This window comes from Octodon degus, unplaced genomic scaffold, assembly GCF_000260255.1.
Source record: "Octodon degus isolate 3935 unplaced genomic scaffold, OctDeg1.0 scaffold00010, whole genome shotgun sequence".
NCBI classification, from domain to species: Eukaryota; Metazoa; Chordata; class Mammalia; order Rodentia; family Octodontidae; genus Octodon; species Octodon degus.
The window spans coordinates 21,547,936-21,570,696 of record NW_004524586.1 but is presented as its reverse complement, the minus strand read 5'-3'; the positions used below and the strand labels follow the sequence as shown (position 1 = coordinate 21,570,696).

Sequence of the window (22,761 nt, the reverse complement as noted above, 5' to 3'; positions counted from 1 at the left end):
AATTCAGGTACTCAGAGAATTCCTCACAAGGAAAGATTTGCCATGCCCTGAGGAAAGGAAACAAAGTAGATGATAGTCCACAAAAAACCCTGTCATTTTAGATTCCTAGGACAAATTGTCAAGTAAGCATGTTTCATAAGCACAGTTCTCCACTGTGTCTTGGTACAGCAGCTGGTCCCTTGCCCCAGGAGAGTTCCTTGTCTCCCTGTGCACATGAAGGTCCCTGAGCGCATATTGTTGTGGCTGGAATTTGTGATAATTTCCACACTTACGTGGCTCCTGTCTTAATGAGTCAGAGCCTTGTGCAATATTTCAGACTTCAGGAGCCTCTTTTTCGTTAGTTGTGCAATACAGTCTCCAGCAGGAGATGGTAGGCCTGCCCATGTGGTGCGCTGTGTTTTTCTGGTGCTGGCGAGGTTTGCAGCAGAGTTCTCCTCCACATAGTCTTGGGCAGGGCTTTACCCCATTCTCTAGTACTGGAAACATGTCACACTCTGTGACCAAGATGAGCTGTTTCCTTAGTACTGGGGAGGCAGTCACTGTTTGGTGGGGAGGGATGGACACAGAGTTCTGGGCACGGGTGTTTCTAGGCAGTTGGCTACCAGCTTTGTGCAAGAGAGGGAAGGCTGAGCACTCTGCAGTCATAGCTCTGGCACAGAGTGACATCTCTGGGGATCAGAGCATTGTACAATGCTGGAAAATGTCACCAAACAGCCAAAAACTTACTACCTCCAGGTACTTTCTTGAGCTGCGCAGTGTGGTAATATGTTATGGGTCTTGCCTCCTTCCCCTCTTGTTACCTGGGGAGGAGCAAACATTCCATCTGCAGCCCAGCCAAGCACATAGATGAAGCCCCGTGAGGCTGATTGTCATTCACCCAAGGCCACCCTCCCTGTAGGAGAAGGCAGAGCCAGGCCTCACACCCAGCGCTGTCTGGCTCCCAGACTACTTTGGAGGCTTCCCTTACTCCAGAGTGGCTCCAAAGCGTGTTGCTTAATCTCCAAGCAGTTGAAGGGCTCTCCATTTATCTTTCTGTTACTCACTTCTAGTATAATTCCACTGTGGTCTGAGAACATCCTTTGCATGGTTTCTAGTCTTTTTTTTTTTTTTTTTTCTTTTTTAATGTATTTGGTACAGGGTCTCACTACACAGCTCAGACTCCTAGTAATCCCCCTGTTTTTAGCCTCCCCAGCACTGAGATCACAGGTGTGCACCACCATGCCCAGACTTGGTGGCTTAGCATGCCTGGGGTGGGGCCAGCGCAGCATGTGGTGCTGGGGATAGAACCCTGGTCCCTGCGCTTGCCTAAGCAGTCTTGCCAGGTTTTAGAATGTATTTCTTCTGGTCTACGGTGTGGTCTGTCTTGGGGGTAGTTCCATACAGGGCTGAAAAGTACATGTGTTATGCTGTAGTTGGAGGAGCGTTCTCTAAACATCAGTCAGATGCAGTGGATTGATTGTGCTGTTCAGGTCAGCCGTAGCCTCACTGGTTTTGTCCCGTTGATCTCTCTCTTCCTGAGAGAGGCATGGTGAAGTTTCCTGAGTCTATTCTGATATATGAATGCTGTCTCTATTGTGGATGGCCAGTGTTAGAAACCAGGGTTTAGCCCCATTTGGGCTTCTTGGATGAGCTCCTAACTCCCTGCAGCCTTAGTCCTCTCATCTGTTACACAGGGACTATTGCTGCCCAGGAGACTGAGGTCAGATTAGATAACAGGCATGAGGGTGTTCTGTCAGCTGGGCATGCTGAAGCATTTATACTGCAAGAGATTAGGACTTCCAGAGAGCAATCCCAGGCTCTTCCAGGACTCCTGGTAGAAACAGCACCAAGACTAGAGCCAGCGGGATGAAAAGTAATGTGCTTCCTGGCTAGCTCTTGGTCAAGGTGACTGAATTTGATGCTTCATTTCAGGGAGGGCAAGGGCAGAGTCCACTGCCAGCTTTTCCAAGGGAAGAACAGTTTGGTTCAAAACACTGACATCCTAGTTATTATTCGGCCTGCCCAGCTATCTCCTATGCCTACGTCTTGTGTTCCTCTCAAGCCCAGTTTTATTTTGGTAATAGGGATTGACCCTCAGGTTTTCATAGAGAGCTATGTCTCCTAGCCTTTAAAATGTTACTGTGAGAGTTTTGCTAAGTTGCTCAGGCTGGGCTCAACTTCCTAGCCTCCTGCTTCAGCCTCTGAGAGCACTGACGCTGTGGGCATGTGTCATCACAGCTGGCATCAGTCTCAGTTTCTGTTGAACATTTTTTTCCTGTCAAGAAACGGCCTGAGGGGCCCAGCAAGATAGCTCAGTGGACTAAAGCGCCTGCTTAGGCAAGCTTAGGCAAGCTCAGAAACCCCAGTTCAATCCCTGGCACCACATGCCACACCAGCCCCGCCCCCAGGGTGGGCTGAGCTGGCCAGCAACTGGGCATGGTGGCGCATGGCTGTAATCTCAGCACTGGGGAGGCTGAAAACAAGAGAATCACCACAAGTCTGAACTGCACTTTGAGACCCTAACAACCAAATACATAAGAAAACAAAACAAAGCAAAACAAAACAAAACAAAAAAAAAAACAAAAGAGAGAGAAAGAAAAAGAAAAAAGAAATAGTTCGAGGTGAGGTCCCTCAGGTTCTAGTCTGATATTTTTTCACTAGTTTGACATTTTTGGCTCTGAAAAACGTAACACAATACGGTGTCAACCTCATTAGAAAAAGCCCAGTAGGAAAAGCCTGATAATGGTCCAGGAATACAGGAGGCAGAGCAAGGGCTTGAGGCAATCTGGAGAGGACCCAAATGCCGGGGTGTCTTTCTGTCTGTAGGTTCTGAGATCCTTCCCATCTATAGACTATTCCCTTGGCGTGCTCTCCATTAGCCACCGCAAACTCTTCATCCTTGGAAGAGATCATCTGTTCTCACTTTCCCCAACACATTTTTAACCACATCAACTCCTTGTTTTCATGTTTTCTTGGATCCTGTGGATGGGGATGCCACCTTCCCTGCAGAGACACTGGTGGCTAGCCAAAGCCAAACTGACTTGGATGGAGGACATTATCCCGCAGCCTGAAACCTAAGGCTAGTCTCTACCTGCAAGTCCCACAGCCTGACCGCTTTTCACTTTACAGCTAGGGACAGGAGGTATCCAAAGGGGAACATGACTTCCAGGCCAAGCAGTTCATCAGTGGGGGCCTCTAGGACAGAGCCTGGGAGCCCCTCTGCCTCTTCCTGAAGGGGCAGTCACATGTTAGGGAGGGACTAGGGTCTTGTGTAAGATTCCCCTGTGCACTTGGGAGGTGGTGGTGTCTTTACTTTGTCTCTTTTTTAATAGGATGTTGAAGATCATTTCTTTTCCCCCAGTAACTTTTCTCCCTGGGATGGAATGTGACCACTCAGCAATGCCTGTGGTGCCTGGCTTCTGCCCTCAAGAGTTAAAGGAGCCTGGGAAGGCCTGGACTGATGCAACACTTTTTTATTTTTAATCTTATTTTTTTTGTGGTAGTAGGGATTGAACTCAGGACCTTGTACTTGCCCGGCAGGTGCTTATGCCACTGAACTATATTCCCAGCCTGATGCAGCACTCTTGTTACATGGAAAATATCCTCATAACTGTCACAGTACACACCCAACATCACACACAAGATATTTCCATGTCTTTAACCTGTGGTTCAGTTCTCCTCAGGCTGAATTTGCCAGGCTGAATTTTTTTTCTTTGCACGTAGGCTTTATAAAAGTTTCTCTTCTCAAAAAAAAAAAAAAAAAAAAAAAAAAAAAAAAAAAAAAATTCTGTTTTGATTAATCCCCATAAGAATTACATTTCTATACCTGATGACATATTGTACTATACCAGTTCTTTTAAAGTTAGAAAAGTGATTTCATCACATAAAAAATAAAGAAGGAAAAAGATTTGTGATTTTACCTTCACCATCATCGTAGACATTTCCTCATTTCTGTCTCAAACACGACCAACCATCATTTGGTTAATAATCCTCCTACTCAAGTTCATTTACACTGTCCTTGTTATTGCAAATAATACTGAAATCAGCATTTTGGTTCATGGCATTTCCTGTGTCTGGGCTTAGAATCTATTTTCTTAGGCTAGCTACTATGAAGTGCCATTACTGGATAGAAGAGTATAGAATTGTTGTGCTCCTCGTTATTTTCTAGAAAGATTCTAGCAATTCTTGTTGCCAGCTGCTATAGAATTTCAACCTCTGAGGTCTCTGAATGTCGTGAAGAAATTCCACTGAGAGAAACCCTTCAGGATAAGTGGGGAGACAATGGTTCCAGATCAGTCATTCTGCTCAGTTGATAATTACTCTGTGGGTCTTAAAAGTTACTTTTATTCTCAGCTTCCTCACCTGTGGGGGAGAAGCAATGTTTGTGGTACAGCGAGCACTTTCCAAAGTTGGTTTTACCTGGGGGTGGGATGTGTGTGATGGCGGAAGGGCCCCTTCATTTGTTTGGTCCAACCTTTGCATTTTGAATGCATTGCGTAGGATAAGCAAGGGGACAAGAAGGGCCAATGTCACCAGTCAGGACTGCAGAGAACCGGGTCCCTGGTGTGCAGTTCAGGACTTAGCACAGGGAACCCCTAGATGCCAGCTCTATCCATGGTACAGGGGAGGCCAGACTGCAACTTGTTTGATAAACATGAAGAATGTGTCATTCCAGTGTTTTGCATATGTAGGAGCATAACATGAGCTGCATATATAAAAATCAACTTTCAAGTACAGTAGTACATTGAAGTAAAAAAGGGACATTGGTTTTCTTTTTAAAAATAACTTCATTGAGATAATTTTCAAGCTACAAAATGTATCCTTTTAAACTTTTTCATGTTCACAGAATTGTAAACTTACTGTCACTAGTCTGAGGACTTTCTGGTCACCCCCCAAAGAATCCCAGTACCCCTTAGCAATCACCCCATTTTTCCCTTTGCCTGGCCCTAGCCAGCCACCAGTCTATTTTGTGTCTCTGTGGATTTGCCTGTTCCGGGCCTGCCTGTAAGTGGAACCCTGTGGAAGGAGATCCTGACTGGCTCCGGTCACTTAGCATACTATTTTCCAAGTTCATCCACATTTTTGAATGTATCAGTACATAATTCTGTTTTATGACCAAAGAGCATTCCATTGTGTGGTTATAGAAAGACTGAATCTGTCATTCTGGGGAATTGGAGTCCCAGCTCTGACAGTCACTTTCCTTTTTTTTTTTTTCTTTTTTGTGGTTAGCTCAGCTCACCCTGGGGACGGGGCTGGCATGGCATGTGGTGCTGGGGATTGAACCGAGGTCCCTGCGTGCTTGCCTAAGCAGGCGCTTTAGACCACTGAGCTATCTCGCCAACCCTGAAAGTCACTTTGAAGGCCAAAACTGCTGACACAGTCCTGATGACTCCATCAGAACGAAGTGGAGCGCTTGCTCCAGGAAGCCAGCATTAAAAATTAAAAGATGATTGTTCTATATGGGTGGGAAGTATACACTAAGAAGAAGACATAAGGAAACATGCTTTGCAAGTTTACCAGCACCTATGACAGTTTTTAGAGCTGGAAAGGATGTCAGGAACTGGTCTAGTTCCCCCCACCCCATTTGACAGGCAAGGTACCTCAAGCCCAGCAAGGGGAAGTGGCTTGTCTTGGGTCCTGAATCCACTTGTCACTTCTTCTGTGAGGCAGTTTCTTTGTAGCCTCTATTTTAGGTTTATAAGTCCCCCTCATTGTCTTCCATTCCCTACGATGGGAACTCATTAGCAAGTGGATGCTGGGTATTGCTCTGATCTTCTGATTCCTGGACACAGGCTGGTTCAGCATTTCCCTCCCTGGGATCTCGGCATGGCTCTTGGCCCACGCGGGGCTTGACAGGGGCAGCCTCTGTGACTTTGCTTCCCAGCTGCGTGCTGCAGGCTGAAGGCTGAAGGGCTGTGACAAAACAGCCAGAGGAGTCTCTCAGAGAGAAAGCCCAGCTCAGAAAGCTGTGAAGGTCAGGCCTGGAGATGGGCGCTTACCAGAAGAAAGCTGATGGTGATATCACGGACTGAGCAGTTGGCTGTCTCCTTGCAGATAGTCCTGGGAACATCACCTTGGGTGGTGAGAGGCTTCTGGGAAAAAATAATGGTGCAGTGGAATTGGTTAAAACTTTTTTCTAGTAAACCTAGGCCAGAAGAGTGGATGGGATGCAAGGACACTGAGCCGAGCCAGGCATTGACAATGCGTATAAAAGTGCGGATCACTGTCATTGTTGTGTTTCATTTATTTTCTGCCACCAAGATTGAGAAATAATTTTTCAGAAACAGGGACCTTTAAACATAAACTTGTTCTTCTGGGAAAGGCACATTTTCCCAGTAAAGCCAAAGCTATGGGACGAGGCTGAGCTTGTGAGTCACAGCGCAGTTTCGGGCTTGCAGCCAGTTGGCGGATGCCCCAAGCTGGGGTCCTCAGGCAGCCTATTTGAAGGGGAGTGTCTTAGACTTGCTTGGGTGACTCCGCTCCTTCATGTCACCTGCTGCAAGCCTTTCCAGGTCCCATCCATGGCAGCCTTGGCCCAGCCGCTGTGCATAGTTACTGCTCAGAGCACCACTTTGGGCACTGCAGCCAGAGGCCTGGCATCCAGCGAGCTTTTCCCACTCAGAGCCGTCTGGGAGACTATACCGGAAAGAGAAGGGCTGCCAGCACTTGAAAGTACCAGGACGGGCTGGAAATCAAGGCCGGGCTCTGGGCTCCCCCACCTCTTCCTCCTCTATTCATTAAAAGCAAAGAAAGCGGTCATACAGAAACGCTCCTGAATTTTTTTTTTTTTTTTTTTTTTTTTTTTTTTTTATGTCTTCACTTCTAAGCAGTGGAGAGGGAGAGACTATTTTCATCCGTCACTCAATTTTTAATCTTAAAAAAAGTTACGACTTGTGAATTCAGAATATCTTAATGAGGGTGGTTCTGAAGGCTGTTGTCTGTCCCGGTCCATCCATGTTCTTCAGTCTGAACCGTACCTGCTGATTTATTGTAGACCTCAGCAGGCTGCCTTTGTCACCAGCTCTGCGCTGCCTCTGTCCTGGCCGCGCATTTTCTCTGCAAGGTTGAGGGAACCTCTCTGCCTGGGCTCCTCCATATTCTGGAATGTTCGGCTGTAGCGATGATTAGAAGTGGGGTCTGGTTTCCTGGAATGTGAAAGGCATCACTTCTGTTTCCTCTGCCTCAGCGCCTTGGACAGCTCGAGGCCTGATGCTGGCCCTAGCTGACACGTTTTCTTGGCGTGTAATGGAGCAGGACAGAGAGAATGCAGCCACTCACACCCAAACCACGAAGAGAGTGGGTCTTGAGGCATCTTGCGCACACTCATGGGGTCATGCTCTTTTATTCTTTTCCTCCACGCAGGATCCCTTGTAAGCAGGAAGCCGTGGCCCTTTGTGCCTTATGCCTTGTTAGCCGTTAGGAGGCTGTGTGGGTTGATTTTCTCCAGACTGTCAGGGAAGGGTAGTTCAGGTTCACTGGAAGAGGAAGAGACTGGGTTGCCATGCGGCGGCTCGAGTGCCTTTGCTGTGGCATCTGCCTCGGTCTCCCCACCAGCGCATCTGGCCTTCTGCTCTTGTGCTTCTCAGGTTGTCCTCAGACTCAGCAAGAGACCTCACAAAGGGAGCTAGTCTTAGAGAAAAATCATGTCCCCTTTCGCCCTGAATGTGGATGGGCTCCCCTCCCCGGCTGCAGGTGTTGGGGTCCTTATCTGCCTGCCTTGACATGTGGCCCACACCTGGCACAGGTGTGCTGCCTGGGCCTCAGGTGCCTAGGTTTGTCTAGAGTCCTGAGTCCTGAACTCCATCCTGATACAGGAAGACCCCAGGATGGTCACGGTAAAGATCAGTAACATTCCTTAGGAATGAATGGTGGCACACACCTGGAATTATAGAGGGGCTGGGAGGCTGAGGCAAGAGGATTACAAGGTTGAGCCCAATGCCAGCACCAGCAATTTGGTGACTTAGTGAGACTTTGTCTCCAAAATAAATGCAAAAGTTGCAAGGCTGGGAACTTGGTTCAATTCCTCGTATGGGGGAGGGCAGTCAGCATCCTAGGCTTTCTCTTGCTGCCACCCCATGGGTGAGGTAAATGAGGCATTTGGGCCTGTGACTTGCTCATCTCTGCTCTGTTATGTCTCTGTTGTGGTATACTCCTTCTCATCTAGAGTGCCAGCAGGCTGGGGACTTTGGCTTGCTTAAGAGGTGCTGGGAAGCAGGAGGACACCCAGACTTCTACCCTCGTCCTGCTCTGGGCCCCTGTTGAGGTGCTGGGCCATGACAGATGAGTACTTGCAGATAGGTTCCTAGAGTAGGATGGGTTTTTCTCTTTGGATTTCGGCCTGGATTTTTTAAATAGCCTTGCCACTTGGCCATACTAGAGATGGAGGGGAATTCTGAAGGACGCTAAAACATGATTCAAGAACTGTCAGTAATAAGGAAAGGGGTCCTTCCAGTATACATGTGCCCATGGCTGCAGCTTGGTCTGGGGAGGAGTATCACTCATTTGAGACCTGTAGGAGGCTGCTGGCACCTGGAAGATGGGGCACCAGAGGCTGGACCACACACAGGGACTGCTGCTGGCAGTGTTGGCCATGGGAAGGCATGAGTGACAGACGAGGAGCGTGTCCTACCCCTTCATACACTGGACCATTCCCAAAGATCATTCTCAGTTTCCTTAGCACTCCACTGGGGGCCTGCTGTGTTTGCCTTCATTATTTATAGTTTTCTTGCCAATGAGAGTGCTCATGTCTGGAGGAAGCCTGGGGAGATTTCCCAGGCTCCTGGGCAGACTTTGGGACTAGAACAGTGGAGGCCCCGGCAGGCAGTCCCCAAGGTGGGTTCTTCTCCTTGTTCTCAGATGGTCCAGGTAGCCTCTTGGCCTGGCAGGTGTGAATGGCCCCTGTGTCTCATCAGCCTCAGTTTCTAGTCTCTGCATAAGGCATTTGATGCCCTTGACTTTGAAGGAACTTGTCTTGCTTTTGTTGTTGATGGCCAGGCCTGTGTGGCAGAAGGGTGCTCCACTGAACGGGAAGTACTTGTTCTAACGCATCTGCCTGGAGCTGTGGCACATCCTGGCCTCCTCCTGAGCAGACTCTGGTGTGATCCAACTGTAGGTTTTGCTGACTTTCTGCACTGCTTGCCACTGAATCTTGGTAGCTGTTGGAACTGGCTTGTACTCTGCTTGGCAGTCTACTAGGTATGTGACTTTGAAACTTGGTGGGAAAATCCCAAGTAATTTGAGGGCCAGGAGTGAGCTTACAGAGCCCTTCATGTTGAAATTGAGGAATCCCCAGCCTAAGGGCCTACCTTAGATAGCACAGCCTGCCGTGGCCTGGTGTACACTGTCCCCACATACAGGGGACTGAGTGGGCATCTTATCTCCCTGCAGGTGTGTATCCCATCAGCTCCTCATGTGGGTGGCTGTGGATTCCTAGATTCCGCAAAGCAGGCTATACCTCTCTCTGGCAGTTCTTGAGCAGCGTGCGATGCTTTTCTAGTATTTAGTGTGGATTTAGGATTTTAAGACAAGTGAATTTGAAACTTGGGGAGAGTGGGCTCCTTGGGCGCAGCCCTAGGCCGTCACACGAGATCCCAGGCCCAGGAAGGTTCTACCAGTTTTAATGCTCTGCTGTCACTGCCAGGAGAGCTGTAATAAACTTTTGAACAAAATTTTTATTTTGTCCTGGGTTCTGCAAGTGACGAAGCCGATCCTGAATGTGGGACAGTGCATTAAAATGCCAGGGATTTGATCAATCTGTGCTTGCAACTGATTTGAATTTTGGGAACATGCTGTTCCCTGTGAAGAAAGGAGGATTCATTTCTTTTCATTCAAATACACTGCGTTCTGTTTTCCAAATTAGCTGTAGTTATCAACTCTGCTGAGAAATTGGATGGCGAGATTGTTCTTGCTGGAAGGGAAGGTTGGGTTGTTAGTCCCACATCCTGGTCCTGATCTCTTGGTCCGGAAGTGTGAACTATTATTCCCTCAGTGATGTGGACTATAGGGGTCTGGAAGGCTGGGACCAGGAAGGAAGGCCATAGTTGCAGAGCAAAGGGCTCCAGCTCCAGAGCTCCAGATGGATGGGTTAGCCTTTTGCCTCTGCTGCTTCCAATTCTGAGGCGTTGAGCAACATGCAGTCCTTCTGGAACCTTCTCTTGTCCCATGTTTCTGTAGGATGAGCCTAGGATCCCCCCTGTAGACTATAGGAAAAAGTGGAGATCACATGTGTGTCCAGCATTGTGCTCAACACATAATAAATAGTAAACGTGTAATAAATAAGTCCTATTATTCTCAGTGATATTTTATTGCCAATATCAAGGTCGGGTGGGATTTGGCTAGCTGTAAGGGAGGAGCGTAAAATGTTCTGTGCAGGAAGGAAATACATTTGATTGCAAGAGGTTGAGGTGGAGTGGGATATATGGAAGCTGGGAGAGAAGTGAATATTAGACATTTCTAAAGTAGGAGAGGGGTTACCCTGCAGTGATGAAATGCAGTGACCCAGCCCTGGCCAGAGAGCTGAGTGATGACAGCTTGGGCCTTGAGCGTGGGTGTATGATTTAACACTTACGCGCATTAGACTGACTCCCTGTTGCCCTTTATATGTTAGATCTCCATGCTGCAGGAAGAAGGGAGGTGGAGGCCTGCACAGGGACAAGCGCCATCTGAAGTGCTGCAGCTCTAAGTTGAGACCATACTCTTAAGTGAAATAAATCAGACACATGTGCTGAAGCACCACATTGCTTCTCTGGTGTGAGAAACTGAAGCCTAAGTAAGGACCAAAATGTAGATATGGGCAGAAAATGCTCAAATAAGAGCATTGGGAAATGGGAAGAAAATGCTCAAATAAGAAGGGCAGGCTGAGCGGGGAGGGAAAGAAAGGACAGAAAGAAAAGAAAAAAGGAAAGAAAGCTTTTGTAAATGAGGAGGGGAGGAAGGGCTGAAGGGAGGAAAGGGAGTGGGCAAAAAAGAAGCAAGATACGTTATGTAAGGCACAAATTCCCTATGATGAATGTGTTCATTATGTATATCTTACATATACCAATAACATTTTTAAACTACACATACACACAAAAAGTTAAAATAAGATTTGATGCCAGACCTGGCTCTGAAGCCAAAGTGGCGCTTGTTTTCTCACCATGGGCAACCCCGCTGGAAACGCAGGACACAAGGAACAGAGCAGAGAGCAGGGCTAGGAACACAGGCGCAGCATCTGGTCCAGTGCTGGGGTGCTGGGGGCCACGTCTGGGATTGCTGCTGGGTCCTGGGGACAGGCCTGGCCTGGGGCTCCCAGGACTGCCAGGGGAAGGCTTGGGGCCGCCCTGCTCTCTACAGTGGAGTCCTCCTCCTGACCATGGAGTATTGGTGGCTGAGGGTCCTGGCTGACTGGCCAAGGTGGCCCATTAGTTACCTAGCTGTGGCTCTGGGTCCTCCTTGGGTGTCCCAGCTGCCCTGTTGTACCAGGAGCCAGCCATGTGCTGGAGACACAGGGAGGGAACGAGATGTGCTACCTGGGCAGGAGTAGGGACTTTCCTAGGCAGGTCCACGTTTATGGGACCCGGGACTTTGCAACTCAAGAGATTTTTTTTTAAAGAAAACTCAAAATGATGTATGCAACATTAAGTATGAATTAGATTGAATGAAAGAAACTATCAGAAGTTAAAATTTCAAAAAGCAAATACTATAAGCATCACAATATCCAGCAAAATATGATATAATTAATTAATTTCCAGATACACCTTCACTTTTTATTTTAACTTTTTTGGGGGTGCTTTTTGAGACAGGGTCTTGTTATGTAGTTCAGGCTGGTCTTGAACTCATTGGATAGCCCAGGATAGCCTAGAACTTGAGGTGATCCTCCTGCCTCAGCCTCTCTACTGAGATTACAGACGTGTACCACCATGCCTGGCTCACCTGCATTTTTATTTTATATATATATAAAATAAAATATATATATATATACATTTGTGTGTGTATATATATATATATTTTTATTTTTTTATTTTTATTTATTTATTTATTTTTTGCAGAACCAGGGATTGAACTTAGGCCTTGCACTTGCCAGGCAACAGGCAAGTGCTTATTCTATTGAGCTATCTCCCCGACCCCTCATCTGCATTTTTAAAACAAAATTATTTAGTTATTTGGTACAGGGTCTCCCTACATAGCTCAGACTCTGTAATCCTGTCTCAGCCTCTCCAGGGCTGCAATTACAGGTGTGTGCCACCATGCCCACTTTTGGGGCCAGCATGGCACTCTCAGAGTTCTGGAGCCCACTTGGCATGTGGTATTGGGAATCAAACTCAGGTCCTTGAGTTTGCCACACAGGCACTTAGACTGCCAAGCTATGTCCCGAGTTCTCACCTGCATTTAAACACTGTTTCCACTACTTTTATTTTCCGGATGTTTTCTCTGACCATTTTTTCTTTTTCTTTTTCTTTTTTTTATAATTTATGACAGGGTCTACAGGGTTTCACTACACAGACCAGACTCGTAGTGATCCTCCTGTTTTCAGCCTCCCAAGAGCTGGGATTACAGGCATGCGCCACCATGCCCAGTCTTAATCGCTGTCTCAGCACGCCCGGAGGGTGGGGCCGGCACAGCATAGCATTTGGGATCAAACCTGGCTGCTGTGCTCTGTCTCAGGTCTTTAGTCCGCTGAGCTATTTGGCCGGTCCTTCACTTTTTCATATGGCAGTGATTTTGTAATGCATCCTACAGAGAAAAAGAATTATTTGTTATTTTTATTATTTATAATATTTTGCTTAATCTTTTATATTTTCCTACTACCAACGTGCTTTCTTTGGAACTGGTCCTCCACTCTACAGAACTGGGGGCAGAGCGGGCGATAGGCACATCCTTGGGAACTTGGCCTGTACCAGGGTCAGGACAGTCACTGAAGTAGAGACAGAGTGACTGCAGGGCAGGTAAAAGGATCTCGCTCAAACCAAACAAAGTGATTCCCCAGCTGTACTTTCTCCTCTGTGGGGCCTCCCCTGACAAGCCAGCTGCTGTGTGGGGAGGGATGGTTTGGTTTTTGCCAGTTGAATGCAGCTACTTCATTTCTACAGAATTCCCAGAGGCCTGTGCAAATTCCTCTGCTAGGTGTCCCTAGAGCAACAAGCCAGAGCATGGTTGAGCTTCACGTAGGTCAGTCTGCCAGCTCTCAGTTACTGCGTCCATGCTGAGTTCTGCCTTATTAATGGAGAGAGCCCATGGGGTGTCAGGCAGAGAGGTTCCCAAACTTTTGTGGCTTATAGCAGCACCCTTAGTAATTTTGATGGCACCCCTAGGCCAGAAAAGTACCCCAGGGTTCCATTTATCAAGCAGCTAGGTCCAAGAACTTAGTAAGTATTGTGAAACAGGAAGAAAAGCATTGAACTTAATTTTCCAATAACTACAGTTCCCTCTGCATGCATGGTGTGTGCCTGGTGGGTGCTAAGCGACCAGTGAATTCTTGGGATCATAGTGGGCACTGTCATTCCATTTTTAGTTTGACATTAAGTTTGGAGCAGCATGTTCACTGTATCACAGCAGCTTCTGAAATGCAGCTTCACAAAGGTGTGGAGTCATCAGAAAGAACGGCGTGCCATTTGGCTCTAAAACTCGGGAAACGGGAGCTAGTTTGCGAGGTGTCCAGTGAGCAGGGGTGCCGTTGTGTTTCTCCAAAGAAGGTGGAAGATCCTGGGTCCGCTGAAAGGCTCTGAAGAGTGTGGCTTTAGGACAGCAGGGCTTGACTGCTGTCTCCTTCCTGCCTCAGTTTTACTCCTCACCTGACATTTTTTCCTCTAAAGATGAAAGAGACACATATTTTGGTGATGCAAAGTGGACCAATATTTGTTCTTATGCCTTTAGAGAAACCCAGCCGATAAACCCGTCCTTCAACCGTGCGATTTTCATCCTCACTGCAACAGTTCATCTGAAACAGGTTAATGTGTGCTGGGCATGGACAGTGCTGTGTGTGCACACGTTGCTCAACCAGGATTCAGCCCGCTGCAGATTGAAAGTGCATTTTATACAACACACATAATATATATTAAAGTAATATAGAATATGTAGAAGAAGATGGCATCAGTGCTGAACATGCACAGAATTTTGTCGCTGTTCCCCAAGCAGTACAGTATAGAAACTCTATCCATAACATTTGCATTTAGTTAGATATTATAAGTGATCTAGAGATGATGTATAAAATGTGGGAGGGTTGTGTAAGCTGTGGGCCAATACTGTGCTCTTTTATATAAGGGGCGTGAGCTATGGGCTCTACGGCCAGTCCTCTGCGGGTACTGAGCAGTGACTGAGCTCATGGCTTGTTCTTACTAAATATTCAATAATAGATAATAAGTGTTGAGACTTCTCTTGAGGTGTGTCCTTCCTTCTGCTAGGCATTTGTGAAGTAGTTAAGAAGTATTACCCGTAAATCCCCAGCGGTGATGGGAACTAAGCAAGCCACAGATAGGAAGTTGTATGTTTATTTAGTTTATAAAGAGGAGAAACGAATCATTTATTATCTTGGGGTAGAATCCTAGCAATTTTAAAGTCATACAGCAGTAGGAAATGTTGGCTACACTTAGCCAGTTGTGTCAGAAATCAGTGATGATAAATAGTTATTAGATGAGAAGAAAAATCTATTTCTGTGGTAACTCAGCTTTCTACTGTTTTTCTGTTTAAAAATGAAATACCATAGTGAGTCTTTTTTTTTTTTTGCGGAACCGGGGATTGAACTCAGGCCCTTGAGCTTGCTGGGGAAGTGCTTATTCCACTGAGCCATCTCCCCAGCCCCAGAGTCTTTTTTAATTTTTTTTTTTGAGAATTATTTTGGATGTTGAAGACCTTTCACTTTTCATGTACATTTTAGAAATAGATGACCGGTTTCTATAAAAACTCCTTCTGAGGTATTTAAGAAGAATTTAACCTCCAGGTCAGTTTGAAGAGAATGGATAGTTTCATGGTAACAGGGCAGTAAGCAATGAGTATGACATCTCTACATTTGTTTGTGTCGTCTTTATTTTGGCAAGGTTTTGGCGTTCTCAGCGTACAGTTCTTGTCCATGGGTTGTTCGTAGCTCCCTAAGTATCATTTTTGGTGCTGCTACATTACCTTGCCGCATTGATAAGCTTGCCTGTTGTAGCACTATATTTACTGTATTTGTGGATAGGCAGTCGCTTTCTAGAAAGTGTGTCATGTGCAGTTTCATGTTCCTTTCTGGCTCACACCGCTGCTCCGTTCCCTTGCCTCACTGTGTGGGCCATCGCTGAAAGGCAGCGAGCTTCAACTTTCAGTTCTGTGCAGTAATGGAGCTGCTAGAAGGGCTCGGCTTTGACCTCGCAGGGGACCTCATCTTCCCATGACCCCCTGCATCAGTGCCAGCCTAAGGGAGCAGAGCGGAGAGCGTGCCAGACCTGCCTCCTCCTGTTGGCTGCTCCACCGGGCTGAGAGCTCAGCTGAGCTGCAGTTCCAGCCCGATTATCTGCTGACCTGACACCCTTCCCCCTTCTGCAGTGGCTTTGGGGTAACCTTGTGAGCTGGGGAGCACAGGTGCAGGTTAAGGCCAGAAAAACTGGCCTGTCTTGTAACCTCCCGTGATCATGCCTCTGCAGTGGTGGCCACGATGGTGCTGCTGTTAAGAGGAGCCTCCAGGACCCAGATAAATTTGTAATGTAGAGCCTCCAGCTCTCCCTGTCTGCAATCCTGCTGCTATATGGAAGCACTCTTATCTGCCAATAACCTTCTTCTGAGCAACACTCTTACCAGTGCTTTTGCTTTTATTCTTTCTACACTGCGTAGCCTGTCTGGGCCAGCACCTCCCAGGCAGTAGCTCATGAAATCAGCGTAGCAGGCACTCTTGAGGTAGATGCTCTTATCATGACAATACAGAGACATGGCACTGCGCTGAGGCCACACACTGGTGGCCGGAGTCTAGGCTGGGCTTTCTCACTTGCTGAGTGCCCTGGCTGCTGCAGTGTCGATCCCTCCCATTCCTGAGATAGTGGGTAGCAGGTTGCCATGCAGCTACTGTCCCCCCGCCCCCCACTGTTGGGACACCTCCATCCCCTCTGGATTGATGCCTCTACAAGGTGGGTAGTTGACCACAGCTGAAATCAGAGCAGACAGGACCAGCCAGGGTACCTGAGCCCAGACAGGCACGGCAACTCCCTCTGGTTCGCGAGACAAGACTTGTAAGTGGAACAGGAACCTGACACTGAGCAGGCTGCTTTTAGAAACACTGGAAATCCTCATCGGGAATTGCACTGAGAGAAGCCAAACATTTCCTCTTGTTTGGGTTGACATTTTGTCCATCTCTGAGCAATTGCTAATTCAAGTTCTTCATGTTCAGTTTTTGCTGTTTTGTTTCCCCTTGAAGGCTGGCTGCCAAGTGATGACAGAGGAGGTTGGGGGGGTCACCTTTTCATCTGACTTATACAATTAAGGCTTATCACTTGGGCTTTTAAACACTGTCTGTTCTTGCATGGCTTGTTCCTCCTTTCTCTTTGGTCATCTGCAGAATTGCAAGAGCCCTGCACCCGTTCCCTAGCCCCATGTGCTCTTTGTCTTGCCCAGCCTGTTAGCATGAGATCAAGGGGCACAGACTGGATCGGAGTCGGAGCTGCAATCAGTGCTGTAGCTCGTCCTGGAGGCAGCAGCCCCATTTTGTTAGGTGGGGAAGTGGAAGCCGCCCCACACACTCAGGACGGGCTTCAGGCCTTTTCGTGCCCAGGCAGATCTGCTCCGTAAGCTTTCCTGGAGGACAGCCGATGGCACCACTTTTTCTAGCTCACGAGAAAGCATCTACTTTTCTTTGGAGCTAGAACTTCATGTTCATCTTTATCCCTGATGGGAGTGGATTTTCCCTTCCCTACAAGTGAGAAAGAGGAAGTGAGTTAATGACCCTTATTGACAGGACTCTAGCCACTGTGCTTCTCTTGAATGCCGGGCCCCTCTAGGGTTGTTGGCCTTGCAAGAATGAAACTTTTGCTTGGCTCTGGCTAAGAAAGCTGCACCTGGGGAGGCCCACATGGGTTTGTTTACAGCTGTCTCTGGCTGATGTCGCTAGGATCTGTGTTCAGAATGTTTAAATCCTATTCCTATTTAAATCCTAATCCATTCCTATTTAAATCTGTCATCAGAGTGCTCAGGGCAATGCACCAGCTTATGACAGTCACTGGGAGACCTTGGAGGGTAGCACGTAGAAGCAAGGCCAGTATTAAAGAGGAAAAGTTGTGAATTCGGCGATTTTCTTGCTATTCATGGTCTTCATTAAGATTTAGTGTCCACAAAGAAGTTATTTAAAGTCTGTGAGCCTCAGTTTCCCCAAATATGGGAAGAGTACCTGATTCTTCCCTTCTAGAGAAAGTAGGAAAAAAATAAAATAAGTAGCATATGAAAGTGGTTTGAAAACAGAAATAATGAAATGATGTTATTCTGGATTTGTGAGCTTAGTTTATTTTCCTTAGTAATTGCAGATCTTTGAAACTGAGAACATCACGCTATGGCAAGGGCCCTGAGCTAAAGCTGCTTAGCAAGAGGAGCCAGGCCTGAAGGGCCCTTGGTTCATGAATGCTCCCTCGCTGCCCACAGCGGAAGCTGGGGAGCTGTAGGCTGGCCTCAGGATGTCCCCGGGGCCAGCGGCATTGAGTGGGGTTACTTCAGTTCCTGGTGGTACAGTTGTGGCAGGAACTAAGAAACAGTCTACAGATGCTCTGGAGCTGCTGGCCGAGCCTGTGGCCGTGCAGCTGTGATGGGTCACAAGAGGGCTTGGAAGTGTCCCAGTATTACTCAGCCTGGGGAATGGTTGTTGCCTTCCCACTGGAGGAGATGTGGGTGTGCATGCGACTGTATGCTGTGTGAGTTTGGGGGTATGTGCATATGCGTGTTTGTGTGTAGGTACACATGTGTTTGTGTAAGTGTGCATATACGTGCGTGGAGGAGGCATGGTAATGTGTGCGCGTGTGAGTGTGTATGTTTTGCCGCAGTGCATTTTGGCTCCGCTAGCCCATTTCTTTCTCCGACCGGCCTTGGTACACAAGACAGGAGCATTAACTGTCTACTGTTTGCCTTTGTTCTCAGGGCAGGAAGATCCCAACAGTTTGCGCCATAAATACAACTTCATTGCTGACGTGGTGGAGAAGATCGCGCCTGCCGTGGTTCACATTGAGTTGTTCCGCAAGTAAAGACGGGCTTCCTTTTTTTCTGTCATTTATGTGGCTTTCAGTGATAAATACCCTCATTAGCAGAACATCAGAACTATTTTTTTGAGACACATTAAAGTGTCACTGAATGGATTCCTTTGTCGTGATAAAGATTTCTCCTCTAGGGTATTTTTTTCATCAGACTACTTAAATCTACACTCCTGACCTTTCAGATGTTTTAAGAACTTTTGGCTCTGAAGAATCTCTAAGAATATTTTTTAAGTGGAATTTTTTAATGCATTGCCAAAATTGGTGTAATGTTTAGTTTCTTAAATGTTAGACCCAGCACATGAGGAAACAAGTACAGATGTGTGTTGTTCCTGCGGAACATCACTCCCATGTGTTGAGTCCTCCTTGTAAGGTGCTTCAGGCTTAATGGTGCTATCCCTTTGGCTTCCAGGCTGCCTTTTTCTAAGAGGGAAGTCCCAGTGGCTAGTGGGTCTGGGTTCATCGTATCAGAGGATGGACTGATTGTGACGAATGCCCACGTGGTGACCAACAAGCACCGGGTCAAAGTTGAGTTGAAGAACGGAGCCACCTATGAAGCCAAGATCAAGGATGTGGATGAAAAGGCAGACATTGCACTCATCAAAATTGACCACCAGGTGAGTGAGCACCCGTGTCTTTCAAGTGTGTGGCCAGCCCACCACTAGCTGACTGCCGAACTGAGTCCTCAGGCACCCCAGCCCAACACTTGGCTTGACCCGAAGATGGCAGACGGACCTGATCTCTCTCATTTCCTGGGGGCCAAAGGGCAGTCTTGCAGCTTCTAGACCAGGTCTGTCCCTGAGAAGATCAGGTAAGGAAGGGAAGGGGCTCTGAAAAACTTCTAGAAGACATTTGCTATTTGATCAGAAAGTTTAAAAATAGCACCTTACACATTTATAAAATAAAATAAGTTTTTTATAGTGAAAATTGAGTCTTTCACTCACTCCTGATGTGGAGACATCTGTTAACCTTTGTGCTCTTTTCCATAGATATATCATGGGTCGTACACGCAGGTACTGAATGTGCTGAGTTTCACAATGAACCGCCCTTATTGTACAAACAGTTGCTTTGAAAACAAACCAGGTCTACTGAATTTTAGAGTCCTTCTAGGGTTACTAGAGATATTTGCAGTTTTTCATAGGCAGAAAGTTTTGGAAATGGTTGAATTAAAATAAAGCTAATGATTTTTTTCTCCGTAGAACTTCTCAGTAGACTGTAGTATTTTCTTCAGTTATAATTCTCTAAGTATACAACTTTGTGTGTGTGTGTGTGGGGGGTACAACTGTGAAATTGCTTAATTTGGGAAATGTATTTAGAAAATGCTTCAGGGCTAGGGATGTAGCTCAGGCTCTCATTTCAATCCTCAAAAGAATACAAAAGAATATCCTCCTTGTGGTCATTTTTGCTCAGAGTCTCCATACATGAAATTAAATCCAGTTTGTATTGGGTTTTCCAAAAGTGTTCCTGTTCAGCACGTTGATCCCAGAGGTGAGTTTGCTGTCTGCAGCAAGATGGCTTTTAGTAGCTTCTTCCTGCCTGTCATGATTTTTAGACTTCAGAGAGAGGAAGAATCGGGAGAATCAGGTTAGCTGGGATCTCGTTGCCTGTCCAGGAAAGGATGCTGAACCAGGTCAGGAAGGTCTCCTTGGCAGCTCTCTGCTTGGTGTTGCCTCCCTCATTGTTGGCCTTGTAGGCAAGCAGGTGTGGCATCTGACAGGCTGCTTGACTCTCAATGGAAATAGCTCTGTGTACTGTTTTCGATTTTTTTAAACAGCACCAGGCTCCTTCGCAGCTAGCCTTTTAGAAAACCATGGCTGGGCTGGCCAAGTACCTTAGCAGATTAAAGTGCCTGCTTGGGCAGAGTGCAGTGGCCGGGGTTTGATCCCCGGTATGCCGTGCTGACCCTGCCCGCAAGGCACACTGAGACAGTGATTGAGACTGGGTGTGGTGGTATGTGCCTGTAATCCCAGCGCTTGGGAGGCTGAAAACAGGAGAATCACTGTGAGTCTGATTTATGTAGTAGAACCCTGTAGACCCTGTAAACTGTAATAAAATACCGAAAAAAAAAGAAAGAAAGAAAGAAAGAAGGAAAACCATGGTTGACACACTTACACTGTCCCAGCGGCATATTTCGTGTACCTCTCTGAGGCTATACCAGACACGGACTGAACAGGCTTGACAGTTCCTTGTGAAGTCGCAATTATGAGTTATGTCTGTTTAGTAACTGTGGAATTTTTCACCACAGCTCATCTTTCTGAATATATTTATTGGTCACAAGATCATTGGGCCAGGCTCTGAGGCCCCGTAGCTGCATCTAATGACCCCAACCTCATAAGACAGCCAGGGCGCAGCTCCCCAAGTACCCAGGCCTGTGCCCAGGAGTGCAGCCTGGCCTCTGGCCTCTGTGCGTGACGGGATAGCTTGCCCTTGCATAGGCCACATAGACCGGCGCATCTGTTTAGGAACGCTGCTAGAAGGGTGCAGGATGTGGTAGGCTAACGGGAAGGAGGCTGCCAGAATAGCACGGCCTGTGGCCACACGTGGGGCTTCAAGCTTCCCTGAGCCCTTGAATGGCAGCCAGCCTGGAGGCCAGGCTCCTCTGTAGGCAGGGCTGTGGCCCGTACGGGACAGGAACGTGCGCTTTCCCCACAGAGTAATTCCCTGTTTGGAATGTGTGGGTGTACACCGTGCAACTACTGCCAGCCCGGGGATATTCTGTTCCTGATTTTGAGCTAACGTGGAGACAGGCTCGAATCCTCCCTGACATTTCCAGGCAAGAAGGAGGCTCCCAGAGAGGGGATGTGCAGAGGGCTTTGGACCTAGCTGCTGTTGTCCTGTGAGTTTAGCTCTGTGCAGCTCTTTGAAATGTGTTGCCCCAACAAAATGTCCTTGAAAATTTAGAATTGAACGATGTGGCTTTTTGAAATGGAATCGGAAATGAAGGGATATTAAATTGCAGACACCCACACAAAAGCCCAGTTTCCACTGACTAACTGCTTTTTTTTTTTTTTTTTTTTCCCTTTTTTTGCTGATAGTTAGAAGTAGGGAGAGAAAAACATCACTTCCAGCCCTTTCTCTTTTGTCCCCTTGTTTTTATGAGTCAGTGTGGGGAGAGACTGGCTGGTCAGAAGGCTTGGTTTGGAAGGAGCCGGCGTGTAGGCTGACAAGTCCCAGCACCGATTCATTCAGCATGTGAGGTCACATGTGCAGCAGATGGGGTGTGAGCTAGGCTGCCCCCACTGTGTCATCTTAGGAACAGGGACAGTGCCAAAGAATCGGATCAGGGTGACTCCAAGAACAAAACAGGAACCCAAAAAATTGGAATCTGGGAAGAAATATCAGTCCCAGTAGCACCTTGTCATGCCAGGCTGTGGCTCAGCCTCCCTGGGGCCACGTAAGGATAATCTGATGAAGCTGATGTGGCCTCCCACCATGTCCACAGGCCCGGTGACCAGCCTGGTGGCTTATCATCTGGGCCTAGTTCCTGAGTTCTCTTGGCACTGCCATTGTTCTTCCTGAATGGCACTTAAATGAAGCGGAAAGCACCGTGGACATCGACTGCTGTTGGCTCTTGATAGTGACCCAGCTTCTTTCCCGGGAACAGCAGCCAGCATTGCCTTCTGGGGTCTGCCTCTTTCCCATTAGACTGCCCCGGTAGGACTGTTGGTTACGTGCCGGCCCCTCTGTGTTCAAGGTGGGGACGCTTGACCAGCGAGGGCAAGCAGAGGTTTCCCCTGGAATGGCAAATGCAGCTGCATGCACCAACAATGGATGAGCACAGACTTGGTCCTGGTAGCCCTACAGTGCCCGGCTGAGCACTGCCTGAGCTCCAGTGAGCCCCAAGCCTGCACTTCCTCGCTGACTTGGAGCCCTCTTGAGGTCTTCATGAGCTAGGAGCTGCTTGGCTTGCACTTGCTGGAGACGTTCCTGGGCTGGTGACCAAAGAACTCCTCTGCTTCTCTCTGCTGAGTAGACACGTGTGCACTCGCTTTGCTGCTGTGTGTTGAGACTGTAGAGAACATTTGGTGAAGGCTCACAGGTGGTCCCAGCCCGCTGCCCCCACCGTGTTGGAGGAGGAGTGTCCCCTGCAGGGCCATCCTTCCCACCTGGCTGGTGTTCCTCCCTGTGCTCCTGCCCTAGAATTGAAAGCTCCCTTTCTCAGGGACCCTGGATGGGGCTGTTGTTAGTCTGGATGGGAATGCATACCCAGGAAGTAGGGGGAGTATGCATGTAAACATTTTAATGGAAAGCAGCTTTGAGGGCAAACTAGTTCAGCTCTGGACACAGCCTGTTTCCAAATGTGTTTAATGTGTGCCACTGGCCATGTGTGCAGAGTATTTTTAATTTTTATCCAGGGGCAGCATTTTGCCTAGGCAGTGCTATGGGGCTGGGGAGGAGAGAAATGTCAAAAGTGAGCTATTTGCTTTCTGAAGGCCAGAACACGGGTTAGGAATCCTGGGGTGCTACTGAACAAGGCAGGCAAGGAAAGTCACCTTCCTTCCCGCTGCTTTTCTAGCGATGTTGATGATGTCAGGTGGTGTCCTCCCCATTCTGTGTACTTATGGATTTGCCATTGGTCTTTTTTTTTTTTTTTTTTTTTTAAATTTTATTT

General features: G+C 47.5%; 1 protein-coding gene across 1 annotated transcript in view; it reads left to right on the top strand.

The window, feature by feature from the left end:
- Htra1 (HtrA serine peptidase 1) overlaps positions 1–22,761 on the top strand; it is a 54,611-nt gene that overhangs the window by 11,737 nt on the left and 20,113 nt on the right. Inside the window, exons 3-4 of the mRNA XM_004625746.2 lie at positions 18,040–18,139; positions 18,562–18,766. Of these exons, the coding sequence (XP_004625803.1) occupies positions 18,040–18,139; positions 18,562–18,766 (305 nt within the window). The remainder of the gene's footprint in view (positions 1–18,039; positions 18,140–18,561; positions 18,767–22,761) is intronic.